The 15,927-nt window shown below is 54.0% G+C and overlaps 2 protein-coding genes across 2 annotated transcripts in view; both read right to left on the reverse strand.

Moving 5' to 3' along the window:
- The window catches only part of LOC310642441 (C-type lectin lectoxin-Lio2-like), a 310,859-nt gene that overhangs the window by 23,310 nt on the left and 271,622 nt on the right, over positions 1–15,927 (reverse strand). The gene's annotated exons all lie outside the window — the stretch shown is intronic.
- Positions 910–15,816, reverse strand: NCAPH2 (non-SMC condensin II complex subunit H2). Its single transcript, XM_083365544.1, has 20 exons — positions 15,694–15,816; positions 15,436–15,537; positions 15,025–15,080; positions 14,303–14,387; positions 13,162–13,233; positions 12,006–12,085; positions 11,771–11,925; positions 10,810–10,923; positions 9,350–9,471; positions 9,193–9,264; positions 8,538–8,604; positions 7,946–8,053; positions 6,510–6,563; positions 5,211–5,290; positions 4,257–4,350; positions 3,683–3,751; positions 3,222–3,277; positions 2,924–3,025; positions 2,463–2,612; positions 910–1,225 (listed from the first exon to the last, which is right to left on the reverse strand). Exons 1-20 carry the CDS (start codon positions 15,799–15,801, stop codon positions 1,085–1,087), a joined length of 1,887 nt encoding a protein of 628 aa, XP_083221670.1. The 5' UTR covers positions 15,802–15,816; the 3' UTR covers positions 910–1,084.

Below are 15,927 nucleotides of genomic sequence, written 5' to 3' on the forward strand. Positions count from 1 at the left end.
GATCACGTGACCCCCCCCTTCCCCAGGACGCTGCAGCCGTCATAAGTGCGAGTCAGTGGCCGAGTGCCTGAATTTGGATCAGGCGACGGCCGTGTGAAAAAGAGTCACTTTTTTGTAACTGAGTAGTCGCTAAATGAACTTTTGTAGTTGAGGACTACGGGTAGTTTGTCTTTGAATTATGACCAACTGAAAAAGGGGGCTCAGGACCTGGATTTGGGGGCCCGATGGCCGGGCCCCTCCTCCGTGGTCACGGGACTGAACTTTGGGCAACACGGCTGCAGGATCCCGCTGCCCCCGTGACTTGCGTGTACGGCGGTTCTGATGAAAACTTTGGCCAAACTGTTCCTCTGGCAAACCACTGGCTCGCTTAAGGTCCACGCCGAACGGCCACGTGGCTGGGTTTCGCTCCAGCAGCCATTTCTCCCCCTAAATAGCCAAGCCAAAGAGCTTCCTGGCCAAGGAAGGTGGGATTTGTAGTGCAGCATTCCTGGAAGGGCAACTGGTAGTGAACAGCTGACTCTAGAGTTGCAAAGCATGGATGGGGCGGGAAGTTGCCCACAACCTGTTGCCAAGTTACAGTGGCAAGTGTCCCCCCCCCCCGACCTTGACTCTGAAGGTCGCCTCTGGCTCTTTGTTGAGGGGGTGGGGGCTGGCTGAGGAATCCTGGGAGTTGAAGTACACAAGTTTTAAGTTGCCAGGAGACACCCCCCCCTCCCCTAGGGGATGCTTAAAACAGCGTTTCCCAACCTTAGGAACTTGAAGATGCGTGGACTTCAACTCCCAGAATTCCCCAGCCAGCTATGCTGGCTGGGGAATTCTGGGAGTTGAAGTCCACGCATCTTCAAGTTCCTAAGGTTGGAAAACGCTGGCTTAAAAGGTTTGGGATAAAAAGGGACGCAAACTATCTCTACAAGGCAGCCTTTATTGTGAGAAAGCAGAAAGGACCGCTGCTGAAACACTGGGGGTGGGGGAGGAGAAGCTATACAAATTTATACATTTACATACGTGCAAATATATATATATATGTATATGTATATTTATATATATATGTACATATATACACCAAGAGAGCGGGGAAGAGCCGTCACTGCTGGCTGAGCGAAGGAGCCGTGTACGTGTGAAAGCGCTGATGGGCCCTTTCCTGGGTCAAGAGCCGCAGCTCCATGGTGTCCACGGCCTCCTCCAGGCCAGGCTGCTGGCGGATTTCCAGGGTGTAGTCGTTGGCCTGGAGGAACGCAAAAAAAAGGTTTCAGGAAAGGCTGGAAAGACCCCAGTGGGTGGAGTCCTGGGCGGTTTTCTTGCAGACGTTGCGTGACCCAGCTAGGCTACGTCGTCAGCCTCAGAAGCCGCCTCGTTCGATTCTTCTGGCCCTGATGAAGTTACCCGGTTGGGTCATGAAACGTCTACAACGGAGGGCCCCAACCTTTTGGACACCAGGGACCGGTTCTGTGGAAGGAGGTTTCTCCCGTGGAGCGGAGGGGGCCTGGTTTCGTGTGCTGCCTGCGTCTTGCGGATAGGGCTTGGGTGGCTTGTGCGGAGCCGTTTCTGGCATGCAGCGGCCCGCTGCCGGTCCACAGCCCGGGGGTTGGGGACCCTGGTCTACAAGAAAAGCATCCGAGCTCAGAGAGCACCAGGGACCCCAGTTCTCCTCTTTCTTCCCTCTTTCCTTGTTTCTCCTCCTCCTCCTCTCCCTAGCACTGATGATGTTCCCTAGTTGGGTCATGAAACGTCTACAAGAAAAGCAACCGAGCTCAGAGACCACCAGGGACACCCCCCCAGTCCTCCTCCCTATTTCTCCTTCTCCCCTTCTGCTCCATTCTGCAAACCCCCTCCTTTCAAGCACTGATGAGGTGACCTAGTTGGGTCTTGGAACGTCTGCAAGGAAACCACCCAGCTCAGAGGGCACCAAGGACGCCCACAGTTCAGCCCTGAGCTACAAATACTCACTTCCATGGATAGGATCCAATTTTGCAAAGAAAATTCGAGAATCCCAGCACTTGAGAGATCAACTGGGCTGCTCACCTGGGGAGGATCTGAAGCTGGACTGCTTCGCTTTGGCAACTCAAGAGAGGTGGACTTTTAAGTCCCAGACTTCCCCAGCCAACCAGATGCCCGGATTGAAAAACGCTGCCCTAGGCGAGGGCAAGGCTCTCCAAACCTGGCAACTGCTAAGACTTGTGGACTTCGACTCCCAGAATTCCCCGGAGTGAGAATTGAACTCTAGGAGTTGCAGTCCACAAGTCTTACAGTTGCCAGGTGTGGAGAGCCCTGCCCACGGGCATCCGCAAGAGATGTTCAACTGTGCGCAGAAACCTTCCCCTCTGTGTCGCCCAATCACAAAGTTCCTTGCAGTTTTAGCCCGCTGCTCCTGGTCTCTCCCTGTGGGGCAACGACGTGGCCCAGCCAGGGCCTCCTGCCTCCCAGCCCCCTCACACCCCCCAACGGGAGGCAGACATACTTACCAGTTGCAGGGAAGCCAGCATGGCCCGGCAGACCTCAAAGGCCGGCTGCCCTTCCACCAGGCTGGCGAACGAGCGCCACTCGCCCAGGTGGCTGAACCGGGACACCAACCGGTCTCCGTAGCTGTGGATGTCGAAGGCGCTGCGGGCTTCCTGTTCAAGGAGGGGGACAGTTGGGTGCTGAAGCCCACATCGCAAGAGCACCTAGACTTATGTCCTGCTTCACGGTGCCTGACAGCCCCCTTCTCCAAGCGGTTTGCAGAGTCAGCCTTTTGCCGCCCAACAATCTGGGTCCTCATTTGACTGACCTCGGGAGGATGGAAGGCTGAGTCGACCTTGAGCCGGTCAGGATCGAACTTGTGGCAGTGGGCAGTGAGTCAGCCTGCAATGCTGCATTTGAACCACTGCGCCACCAGGGCTCTCTGTCCCCTGCCCCTGGGGGTCTTCTCTGTCCCTGACCTCACCTGTTCCTCCAGCTGCGGGCCCATCATCTCCTCCCAATCGCGGACCCGCCGGGACAGCGCCGTCTCCCGGGTGTACTTCTGGGAGTGGGCCATGAAGAGCTCCTGGAGGCAGCAGGGAGAGAGAGGGGGTCTCTCACGGGGAAGGGAAGGAACCGGCTCGGCTGACCAGGAGCCTTTGGGAAAAGCAACGCGGGGTGGGGGTGGGCCAACCGTCCCTCGGGGAGAATGAGTTTCCAAAAAGGAGGGGCCGCCACCCCGGAGGAGATTGCATCCGTCGTCTGGGGTGCGGGATACGTACCGCGTGCTTGCTGACCAGCTCCTCGTAGCTAAGGGAAGAGGGGATTTCCCCAGGACCTGAAAGGGAACTGAGAAATTGAGGGACCCCTCCCACTTCCTCACGAGGAACTTCTGTGGCTTATTTCTTTTCACCCCCACCCCCAGAGGATGGGTGGGTAGGTAGATGGGTGGGTGAAATGATTCATGGAAGGAAGGGTGGGTGGGTGGAAGGATGAAAGGATCGAAGGAAGGGTGGATGAATGGATGAAAGATGGGTGGGTGGGTAGGAGGATGGAAAGGACAGTGGGAAAGCCCATGGACAGCCGTCCCCCCCCCAGCCCGGGGTCGGGGGCTCCATTCCTTTGGCCTTTCCCTAGCGGAGGTCCCCCGCAGGCCTCGTGGCCCCAGCCGCCCCCCCCTCAGCCCGGTCAGCCTGCTCAGAGCCCCCGGGGACAGGAAGGGGCCGGTTCGCCTGGCCGTTACCTGCCGCGCCGCCTGGCATCCCTTCAGAGGCTTCCAACGGGGGGATCTCCTCCTCAGGCAGGACGTCCCCTGGGGAAGGAGAAGACGCAACGCCGTCCTCAAACTCGCAACCGTTCGCTTAGCGACCGTTCTGGGTCACTGGCAAAAGTGACCGGCAACCATTCCTCGCGCTTACGTCCCCGGTCATGCCATCAAAATCCGGCTGCTCGGCAACCGGCAACTATTTACGACAGCTGCAGCATCCCAGCCGGCTTCCGACAATGGGAGAAGACCGATTGGCTTAACGACGGCCGCGATTCGCTTAGCAACCACGGCCGCTTTCGTTTACTCCCTTTGCGGCGGCTTTAATGCGCTTGCTGAGGCGGCTTTGGGCCAAGCCGAAATGCAGGGTCCTGGTGCTCACGGTGGGTCGTCCTCTTGTTCGAGCAAGTTGAGAGATTGGAGCTGCCATGGTGGGGGTCTTTTACACACACACACACACACACACACACACACACACACACACACACACACACCAGCCGAGAGAGAGGGGGCCGTCCCCTGGCCCAGCCCCCAGGCAGCGTGGGAGACTTACCTGGCCCATCGTTGGCCGCATCATCAAAGTCCTCCTCCCCCCGGTCCACGTCCAGAGCATCACCCTCTCCGTCCGGCCACTCCAGTTGTGGAACCTGGTTCAAGGGGAATTTAAAAAAAAAAAAAAGCCAGCCTGATCTTGCCTTGATCTTAGATCGGGCTCCTTCCCCCCCCCCAATTTATCTATGAAAAATGACTTCGGGACCACGGCCGAGTGGCCGCTTTAGCATCGTGTCACACAAGGAATCGACAGATGATTCTGTAGCTCAGGGTTGAACTGGGGGGGGGGTTTCCCCTGGTGCTCCCAGAACTGGGCGGTCTCCTTCCAGACGTTCCACAGCCCAACTAGGGAACAGCATCAGTGCTAGAAGGGAGGGGGGTTTGCGAGGAAGAGGAGGAGGTGGAGCAGGAAGAGGGGAGAAGGACTACAGGGCCCTTGGCGCTCTCCGAGTTTGGTTTTCTCGCAGACGTTCGATGACCCAACTAGGGAACATCATCAGCATTAGAAGGGAGGAGGAGGAGGAGGAGGAGGACTACAAGGTCCTCGGTGCTGCCTGACCTTGGTGATTTTCTTGCAGACCCAAATAGGTAGCATCCTCAGTGCTAGAACGCCATGGGGTTTGATGTCTGCTTACACCCAGAGGCTTGCTCTGCCAGTGCTGGTGAAGGGAGTCATTCGTTCATTCATTCATTCATTCATTCATTCATTCATTCGTTTGTTCTGGAGTCCTTGGTGCTCTCTGAACCTGGTTTCCTCGCAGACTTTTCCTGACCCAGCTAGGTAAGACCACCCTCATTTTTTCAGACCCAGCCAGAGGAAGAACCCGCAGCTCGTCCTCCGCGCGGTCCTCGCCGTGGCTCTCGCTTCCTCCCGGCTGCATCGCCCGCCCCTCCCTCCCTCCCTTTGGCACGGGCAAGGATGCCCGCCCAGCCTCCCGTGGCCCACTCTGCCCACCTGGCTCACCACCCTTTTCTGCAGCCTCCTCTGGGCCACCAGGCGCTCCTTGACGTTCCTCCAGTACAGGACCTCCAGGTCTGCTCAGAAAGGAAAGAAAGCCTGCCTTGGTTTGTTGAATTCTCTACACCGCCCGCCTGACCCGTGCGGGTGGCTCTGTGCGCGGCTTACCACATCCTAATACAACCCTGTCAGGGTGGGACTCAACGGGTAGGCCAGAGACAAGTAGAAACAAATGACAAGTAGGACTGAGTATTCTATACGTTGAATCTACTGGTTGAAGCACCAGGTTAGAAACCAGGAAACGGTGAGTTCTAGTCCCACTTTAGGCTAGGAGACTTTTGGCCAATCACCAGGAGACGGTGAGTTCTGGTCCCGTCTTAGCCATGTATGTTGGCTAAGTGACTTTGGGCCAATCACCTAGAGACGGCGAGTTCTAGTCCTGCCTTAGGCACGAAAACCGGCTGGGTGACTTTGGGCCAATCACCAGGAGACTGTGAGTTCTAGTCCCATCTTAGCCATGTATGTTGGCTAAGTGACTTTGGGCCAATCACCAGGAGACGGCGAGTTCTAGTCCCACTTTAGGCTAGGAGACTTTTGGCTAATCACCAGGAGACTGTGAGTTCTAGTCCCATCTTAGCCATGTATGTTGGCTAAGTGACTTTGGGCCAATCACCAGGAGACGGCGAGTTCTAGTCCCACTTTAGGCTAGGAGACTTTTGGCCAATCACCAGGAGACTGTGAGTTCTAGTCCCATCTTAGCCATGTATGTTGGCTAAGTGACTTTGGGCCAATCACCAGGAGACGGCGAGTTCTAGTCCCGCCTTAGGTACGAAAGTCAGCTGCATGACTTTGGGCCAATCACCAGGAGACGGCGAGTTCTAGTCCCGTCTTAGCCATGAATGTTGGCTAAGTGACTTTGGGCCAATCACCAGGAGACGGCGACTTCTAGTCCCGCCTTAGGCATGAACACCAACTGGGTGGCATGGGGCCAGTCCCTCTCTTTCAGCCCAGTCCAGCTCACAGGGTTGTTGTTGGGGGGAAAATAGGAAGAGGAAGATGCGATGGCTGTTTGCCACTTTCGAGTCATTTGTAAAAGCAATAAAGGCGGGATGCAAATAAGTAGAAAGCTAACGAGGGTCACACGGAAGCAGGAGTGTCCTCCAGGCACCAGGGACCCCAGCATTGGGGGCTCCTAAGAACTAGGCCTCTCCGCAAGCCCTGCAGGAACCAGGGGCCTCTCCCCTGTGCTGCCCCAGCCAGACCCCCCCCCGCTTCCCTCCCAGTCGTCCCCCTCACCAGCAAACGTGGCGCCTTTCCTGCAGCTCCTCTGGGGGCCACCTTGGTTGGGCTCTGGAAAACAAGCGAGTCCCTTGAGGAGGGGGCTGGGGGAGGCTTTGGGGGTCTCCTCCCTCCCGCCCCACGGCACAGAAAGGACGCTGGCCGGAAGCAGAAGCCGAGCAAAAACGAGAAGGAGGGGGGCAGGGAGGGGCTCGGACGTCCGAAGAAGCCCCTTCCCCGCCTGTTGGTTTTCTTTGGTTATAAAAAGGCAGAATACAAAACAGAAAAACAGAAGGAAAAAAAAAACCACGAAGACATAGGCCCAGCACTAAGCGACAAAAAAAGGAAAAAAATGGTCTACAGAACAAAAAAAGCGATCAAAATGCAACATAAATTTTTAACATTTAATATACAGAATCCACCCCGGCTGTAGTTAAGATCTCCTGGCTTAATACCATAAAGTACAAATTTAAGTATAGTATAGTATATATGAAAAAGGCAGGATTTACTGTTCTATTCTGTAGAATAGATCTAATACATAATAAATTTCCTGACAGAACAACTAACCAGGGGAACCACCTGCCTCCAGAAGCGGTGAATGCTCCAACACTGGAGGTTTTTAAGAGGAGACTGGCCAGCCATTTGTCCGAAATGGTAGAGGGTTTCCTGCCTGAGCAGGGGGTTGGACTAGATGACCTCCAAGGTCCCTTCCAATTATATTATTGTTGTTGTTATTGTTTATTATTATTATTATTATTATTATTATTATTATTATTATTATTATTATTATTATTATTTTATATATGTTATACGTGTGTGTGTGTGTGTGTGTGTGTGTGTCTATGAAAAAAGAAAAAAAGAAGATAGAGCACTCAACAGGTTAAGCGAAGCCTTAAACCAGGAGTCTTCCAACTTGGCCCTTTGATGACTTGTGGACTTCAACTCCCAGAATTCCTCAGCCAGGCACATGTGCCTGGCTGAGGAATTCTGGGAGTTGAAGTCCACAAGTCATCAAAGGGCCAAGTTGGAAGACCCCTGCCTTACACTAATCTTCAAATCTCGGCTAACCATTTCTCACTTATAACCACTCATTAAGGTCCACTCAAAGGTGAGACCTACCTGCAAAAGGGGGGGGCTACCACCTGGTTCTGAAGTTCAGAGGGACCCCCTCTCCCCCGGGGTGGGGGGGCAGGCGAGCGCACTTCAAAGGCTCAGCAACCCAGCCTCGCGTAGGGGCGGATGGAGCGTCCCGCCATCGCCTGACTGACGCTTAGGACGGTTTTGCCCCCCCAAACCTGGACACTTCTTCCCAAACTCCCCGTGGTTTTGAAGCACGGCTAGGGCAAGGGCCGGGCTGCCTGCGAGCCGGCGGGCGAGCTGACGGATGCTGTGCCCCCTCCCCCAGGTGGGTCTAGGCGGGTGGGCGATGTCCACCCAAGCCGCAGGAGGCTCACCTGAGGACGCGAACCACGAGACGAAATCCTGCAGCTTGCCGGGCGGCCGCCTCTTGCGCTTGCCGCCGGGGAAGTCTTCCAGGCCGCGGGGCACGGCGAAGGGCCTTCCTGAAGCCGGAGAGGGGAGAGGGTGGGTGGGTGGGACCACCTGCGGGCCCGTCAAGACCTGACAAGGTTAGCCCACCTCTCTCGGAATCGCTAGGATCGCTCCCCAGGTCCCGAAGGGCTGCCCGCCTGGGTCAACTCTAACAAGCCAGGAAGCGCCAGGAAGATGGCGAAGAGACGCGGGCAGGCTTGGAAGGCTCCTCCCGGCCTCTTAGAGCCCAGCCTGCCCGGCCGTCTTGGACTACAACTCCCATTGGCTTTCCTCTGGCAAGGGAGACCCGATCCAGGCCGGGCTGTCCGCAGAGGGCGGTCAAAAAACAAACAAACGTACAAACAACAACAAAACAACAATGGTCCGAGCCACTTGACTTTTTTGACCGCTCCCGGGGGACAACCCCGGTCTCCGAGAGAGAGGCGCTTCTGGGCGGAAGGGTGGCGGGTTCGAGTCCCACCGATGGGCCTGGGGGGGGGACGGAGGGATCCGCACCTTTCTTCAAGGGCTTGTCCTCCGAGGAGCTGAAGGGGTCGAGGCCGCGCCAGGGGTCCCTCGTGTCCTGGAAGAGAAGGGAGAGCGGCCGCTCGGCCTCGGGCCCAGAGAGGGAGGACGGCCGGTAAGGGCTGCCTCTGTGTGTGTGTGTGTGTGTGTGTGTGTGTGTGTGTGTGTCTGTGTGGGGCCTACAGCCCCCGAGAGGCCTTTCGTTACAAACCGCCAGGCTAAAGGTCCCCACTGCAGCTGGTCCTCAACTTACCACCATCCTTAGTGACCGTTCAGAGTTACAAGGGCGCCGAAAAGGTGACTTACGACCGTTTTTCGTACTCTTACAACTGCTGCAGCACGAAATTCAAGACGCCTGGCAACTGAACCCCCGTTGACGAAGGTCGGCAGCGTCCCCAGGGTTCACGCGATCCCCTTTCGCGACCTTCCAACGGGCCAAGCCCACGGGGAAGCGGGACCCGCTTAGCGACCCCGTGCCTCACTTAACCACCGCGGCCCTCCTCTTAGCCGCCCCGGCAACAAAGGTGGGGCGTCAAGTCGCTTAGCAAACGTCTCGGTTCGCAGTAGAAATTTGGGGCTCCAAAGGTGGCCGCTGAGGACCCCCCGCCCCCCCCCCCGTGGTGCTGCTGGAGAGGATGGCCCTTACCTTGAGGCGGGGGTTTGCATCCGGGGCAGGGGGTCTCTCCCGCAACATGTATCCCCTGTTCCGGGGGGCGCTCTAGGAGAGAGAGAAAGGGGCGTCCAGTCTCCGGATCCTACCAAAGGGAGCCCGCTGCCCTTCCGTCGCGGGCCGCCCTCCGTACCATCTGATGGGCGACGTGCTCCTCCGCTCCGGCCTGCGAGGCCTCCTGACCCTCTTCGGGGATGTCTGCCAGGAAGGGGTCGCAGCCGTCCTCGTGGTCCTCCGCAGGGTTCGCTGCTCCCGCTGGGGGGCGGGGGGGGGGGAGAGAGAGAGAGAAAGAAGAGTTCAGCCCTGCAGTGTAGCTCCCTGGGACGCCGGGCAGAAAGAGCGGCCTCGGGGGAGAGGAGAAAAACTTAGGTGTCCGGTAAGAGAAACCCGGCTCCAGGATAGAATTGTAATTTATTTATTTATTTATTAATTTAATTTGTATACCGCCCTTCTCCCGGGGGACTCAGGGCGGTGAACAGGGCAATACATAAAAACTAGATACAAAAATTAAAATTATTAAAACATGATTAAACAATGCCCATAAATTAATACAAATTTAAAATTTGGGGAAGCATGTCAGGCAAGGCCTTCCTAGAAGTACTTGCTGTCTGTTTATATACCCTTCTAGCACTGAGGGTGTTCCCTAGTTGGGTCATGAAATGCCTGGAAGAAAGCCTCCCAGCTCAGAGACACCAAGGACCCCACAGTCCTCTTCCTCCTCCTCTCTGCAAATCCTCCTCCCTTCTAGCTCTGATGATGTTCCCTAGTTGGGTCACGAAACGTCTGCCAGAAAGCCACCCAGCTCAGGGAGCGCCAAGGACCCCACAGTTCTTCCCCTCCTCCTCTCCTTCCTTCCTTCCACCCTCCCTCCCTTTCCTCTTTTCCTTCCTTCCTTTCCTCCCTGCACAATCCCCCCTCCTTTCTAGCACTGAAGATGTTCCCTAGTTGGGTCATGAAACGTCTGGAAGAAAAGCCACCCAGCTCAGAGAGCACCAGGGACCCCATATCCTGCCCTCTTCCTCCCCCCATTCCCCCTCCTCCTCTCCACAACCGCCCCCCCCCCCCCCGTCTTCTAGCATTGATGGTGTTCCCTAGTTGGATCATGAAATGTCTACAAGAAAGCCACCAGCCTCAGAGAGCACCAAGGACCCTGAAGTCTTTCTCCTCCTCCTCCTCCTCCTGCTGCACCTCCCATTTCCCCCCTTCCTCTTCCCCTCCAACCCCCCCCCCCCACTCCCTTCTAGCACTGCTGATGTTCCCTAGTTGGGTCACGAAGTGCCTGCCAGAAAACCAGCCAAGCTCAGACCAAGCGCCGCAGTTCAACGGTTGAGCTTTAAAGATCCTCTTCTATCAGTTAAACAAAATTGCCCCCTCTGCCCAGGGCACCAGCCTAGAGAACCCCCCAGCTGGCACTAAATTCTCAGAAACTGCCTGCGGAACGAAAGACCCCCGGATAAAAGGCTTTTCAAGGCCAGGAGCTTCGCTGGGTAACTTGAGCCCACCCCAGCTGGGATTTTGCCTTGGGACCTCTCTCCTAACTCTTGTCTTCTAGAACATTCCTTCCCCCCCCCACCCACCCACCCATCAACTCACAGGGTCTCTGTGACTCGCTTCCTTCTCCAGAGAAGTCCAGAGCAAGAACGGGGGTCTCGCAGGCGCTGACCTCCATGGCCACGGAGGCCGCCGCTGGAGCGAGGCTCTCGGCTCCTGCACGGAAGCAAAAAGTGTGCGCGTGTGAGCGCACCTGCCACAACTCCGCTGCCCATTGAGCAGTTCCAGGGGGGCACCCAGAGGGTCTGCCGAAGCCCTGCCAGAAACCCTGTGCAGAACGGCGAAGCCTCCACCGCGCCAGGACAGGAGTCGCAAAGGACACACACAATAACGGAGGTTCCCAGAAGTGTCCTCGGTCGCTGGCAGCAGTCCGATATTCTCCCATGGGTGGCAAAACGTTTGCAGAGGCAAAATGCATTATAGGGGCCTTCTCAAGCTCTCTGGGAAACAAAACTCAGGGCTAGGGAGCTGCGTTTGCTGCTTTTCCAGCTGATTCCTAACCAAAAACGGGCTTAAAATCAATTAAAATAAAAGAATAAAAAAGAAAAAAAACTGGAAATAAAATTAAAAACAAATACAAATTCAGGAGCAAATGTAAATGCATAAAGAAAGATGAGAATAAAATTAAAATTAAAATTAAAAATGAAGCAAAACTAGAAAGTAAAAAAAGTACGGTTGAGTAAAGTCAAAAATTAAACTAAACCAAACGAAATAAAGCAAGAAAAATTAACATTAAAAAGGGGAACGAAAGTAAAATCGAAAAAGGAATCGAAACAAGGCAAGATTAAATTAAAAACACATGCAGCTTAACCGGGAATAATGAAAAGATAAAAGTAAAGTGAAGAAAAGACAAAATTAGAAGTGAAAACAAAACAAAATTAAAACTAAAGCGAGCTCAAGCAACAAAAAAATAGTTTTTTAAAAAAAATCGGAAGAAGTTACAGAAGGAGCAAGCTGAAAGGGTGAATTAAACTTTCAAAGAAGGGGGTGACCCCGGCTGTACCGGTTGGGTTGCCCCGGCCCCAGTCGCCGCTCCTGCCCGCTTGGCACCGGGCGGGGGAGCACCCCGCCAGGTCCAGCATGAAGAGCCCGCCGTTGTGCGGGGTGCAGGTGTTCATGCGGAAGTCCTTCCGGCTGGCCAGGAGTTCCCCCTTCCGGCTGCAGGGAGACAAACCGAGATCAGCCGCCAGAGGCCGGGGGCTGGAGGAGGAGGAGGAGGGGCCCCGGGGGTCTCTCACCTGAAGAGGGGGTTATCCTTCTTGTCCGAGTCTTCGGGGGGAACCAGAGCCATTGGGGTCAAGGGCACAACGGGGACCGTCTGCGGAGGCAGCAACGACAGGAGGTGGGGAAGGGGGCGCGTGGGAAGGGTCCTGGGGGGGGCTGGACTAGAAGTACTCCAAGGTCCCTTCCAACTCTGATTCTATTCTGCCCTATTCCATATATTCTATTCTAATTCTGTATTCTATTGCATATTTTCTATTCCATTCCATTCCATTCCGTATTCTATTCTATTCTATTTATATCCTATTGTATCCTATTCTATTACATTCCATATATTCTATTCTATTCTATTCTATTCTATTCCACTCAATATTCTATTCTATTCTATTCTATTCCATTCCATATATTCTATTCTATTCTATTCCATTCCGTATTCTATTCTATTCTATTCTCTTTATATCCTATTGTATCCCATTCTATTACATTCCATATATTCTATTCTATTCTATTCCACTCAATATTCTATTCTATTCTATTCCATTCCATATATTCTATTCTATTCTATTCCATTCCATTCCATTCCATTCCGTATTCTATTCTATTCTATTTATATCCTATTGTATCCTATTCTATTCCATTCCATATATTCTATTCTATTCTATTCTATTCTATTCCATTCCATATATTCTATTCTATTCTATTCCACTCAATATTCTATTCTATTCTATTCCATATATTCTATTCTATTCTATTCTATTCCATTCCATTCCGTATTCTATTCTATTCTATTTATATCCTATTGTATCCTATTTTATTACATTCCATATATTCTATTCTATTCCACTCAATATTCTATTCTATTCTATTCTATTCTATTCTATTCTATTCTATTCTATTCTATTCTATTCTATTCTATTCTATTCTATTCTAATTCTATTCCCTATTTTCTATTCTATTCTATATTCTATTTTCTATTCTATTCCACATTTTCTATTCCATTCCCAGTCACTAAACAAACCGTTATAAGTCAAGGACTATCTGTAAACCTGCAAAGGGGTGTGTGTGGGGGGGGGGAGGGGGGTCCTGGGAGCAGACAAAGCTGTCCAAGGCTTGCTTAGGCAGCCCACCCTGGCCAGAAGCTAACGAGAGAGAGAGAGCCGTGGATCCACTAACGTGGTGTTGCTGGTCGTCCCTCAGGTCCATGTTGGTCCGGCTGGCCTGCTGGATGTCGTCCAGAGAGAGGAACTGCAGAGGGAAACGGACAGGGGTCGTCAGAAAAGGGGCTTCTTCAAGAGGCAACTGGACCTCCTCGTTTTTTCCCTGAAGACGTTTCGCTTCTCATCCCAGAAGCTTCTTCAGGTTCTGACTGGGTGGTGGGGAACGGAAGGATCCAGCCAGAGCCGAGGAAGCTTCTGGGACGAGAAGCGAAACGTCTTCAGGGAAAAAACGAGAACGTCCAGTTGCCTCTTGAAAGAAGCACCTTCGGGGCAACCGTCAGCTGGATTGGCGGAGAATCTCACCTAGCTTTTTTGGGCGCCAGAAAGTGCCTCAGCGCTTGGCTGGATGGAAGGAAAGCTGACCAAAGGACTGATAGGTTTTGGGGGGAAAAAAACCCTCCACTCCGTATTTGCCACTAGTTTACAACTCACATAGAGACAGGTAACGTGAATCTTATTTTGCCTTTCTGATCGTATCTCAGTAGGGGGGGGGAAAGAAAAGGTGTGTGTGTGTGTGTTGCGCTTTATTGACCCATTTTTATTTTCTGCTTAGTTCGAACGTTGGGCTTTTCCCTGAAAAAGGAGGAGGAGGAGGTAAGTAGCGATATTCCAATATCTGAAGGGCTCCCCCACCGCAGAGAGAGGTCAACATATTTTTCAAGGCACTTAAAGAACGCTCAAGCAAAAGTGGAAGTAGGTCAAAGGGAGAAGCAACCTCGAAATAAGGCGGTCCTGATTTAGCAGTTGCTTCGGATAGCAACCCAGCATCTGCAGATACGGCAATGATAAATAATCATTTACAGGTTTGGGACGAGAAAAAAAAAAACTTTGGTGTGAACCTGAAAGAGGTCCGGTCAGTTTCATTTGCTTTTTTTTTCTTCTTTCGCCTGGGTTCTGCTCCATTGAAGCATCACCTTTCAAGCACAGTCTACAGCTCCCCTGCCGCCTTTCTGGGAAAGACCAGGCTGAATCTTGCTTTGAATTTTCCCCAGGCCTTACCTAGTGATGGCTAGTTCCTAAGAGGGCCTGTTGGGTCAAGAGCACAAACTGACCTAGCAGAAGGAAGACAACCAGCACCGTTCACCCCCGGAGCTCACCTCTTCTTCTTCTTCTGCTGCTGCTGCTGCTCCGGCATCCCCATCAGTCCCGTCGGCACTGATTGAGGTGGGCTGTTTCTCACGTCTACGTTGAGAGAGAGAGATCGAGTGGGGGAGAGAGAGAGAGAGAGAGAGAGAGAGAGAGAGAGAGAGAGAGAGAGAGAGAGAGAGAGAGAGAGAGAAACAAGCAGAGTTTATTCCAGAAAATGTAGGCAGCCCTACAGATCGGGGTCCCCAACCTTGGCAACTTTAAGACTTGTGGACTTCAACTCCCAGAATTCCCTAGCCAGCATTGCTGGCTGGGGAATTCTGGGAGTTGAAGTCCACAAGTCTTAAAGTTGCCAAGGTTGGGGACCCTTGCTACAAATGACAACCGTAACAGAGCCTCGCCTATAGTTGTAAAATTGGTTGGTCCTGCAACCGACCTGACTTTATGACTTTTTCAGTGGTCATTAAGTGAACTTGGTGGTTGTTAAGCAAACACGTTGCTGAAAGTGATTCTCCCGCTTTCCTTTCCTCCCTCTTTTCCCTTTCTTTCCTTCCTTCCCTTTTTCCTTCCTTCATCCCTTTTTTCCTATCCCTTCCTGCCTTTTTCCTTCCTTCCTTCCTTCCTTCCTTCCTTCCTCTGTTTTCCTTTCTTCCCTACTCCCTCCCTTTTCCCCCACCCTTTCCTCCTTCCCTTCCTCTCATCCATCCGCCCGCCCATGGAGGGGCTCACTCACTTCTTATTGGAGATAAAGTCAAGGGCTTGGTACACCAGTGTGTAAAGATACTCCACCTGAGAAAGCAAATACAATGGATTAGAGAACAAAATGGGCAATAACCCCCAAAGCGTTTGTACTAAAAGTTCCCAAAATGAAAAGGTCCCCTCCCCTGCCCCCCTGGCAGATCATTTCCCCCCAACTGGCCACCCTCCCCAGGCGCCCCCCCCTTTGCCATCCCCCTCTCCGTCCAGGGAACCATCCTCCTGACCCCACCCCCGCCCCACGGGCCCCTCCCCAGTCCCCCCCCCGCAGACCAGCTTCTCCCCCTACCTGGCCATCCCCCCCAGAGCTGCGCCTCCCCTCACCCGGTCATCTCCACCCCTCCCCAGGCCGTGCTCGCCCCCCACCCCCAAAGAAAACCCCCCCAACCTTCTTGCTGTAGATGCAGGCGGAGCCCTGGATGAGCAGCGCCGCTTCGATGAAGTTCATGGTGGTCTTCCCGCCGTCGAAGGAGATGCAGATCTGGTCCAGCTGCAGGGAGGGAGGCAGGGAGGGAGGAGGAGGAGGAGAGGCGGCGGGGCGGTCACCCTAACCTCTCTCTCTCTCTCCAGCCTACCTCGCGGGGTCGTTGTGCGGCGACCGACCCCCACCCCCACCCCCTTTCCTCCCCCCGCACTCCCCACCTACCTCCTCCAGGTACTCCCCCAGCTGCGTGGCCACGTCCACCTCCCAGTTCTTGGTCAGGTCCCGGATGGGCTGCAAGAAGTGGACGAAGCGCGACTCCGCGTCCTCCATGCCGGCGGCGGCGGCGGCGGCGGCCGTTTTGCTTTTCCCGCCCGGCCGTGACGCCATCGGCGCGCGCCCGCCCTTCCTCCCCCCCCTCCCCGGGCGACGGCGGTGACGTGACAGGCTGCGCCGCGC

The sequence above is a fragment of the Vipera ursinii genome (genome assembly GCF_947247035.1).
Source record: "Vipera ursinii genome assembly, chromosome: 6".
NCBI lineage: Eukaryota > Metazoa > Chordata > Lepidosauria > Squamata > Viperidae > Vipera > Vipera ursinii.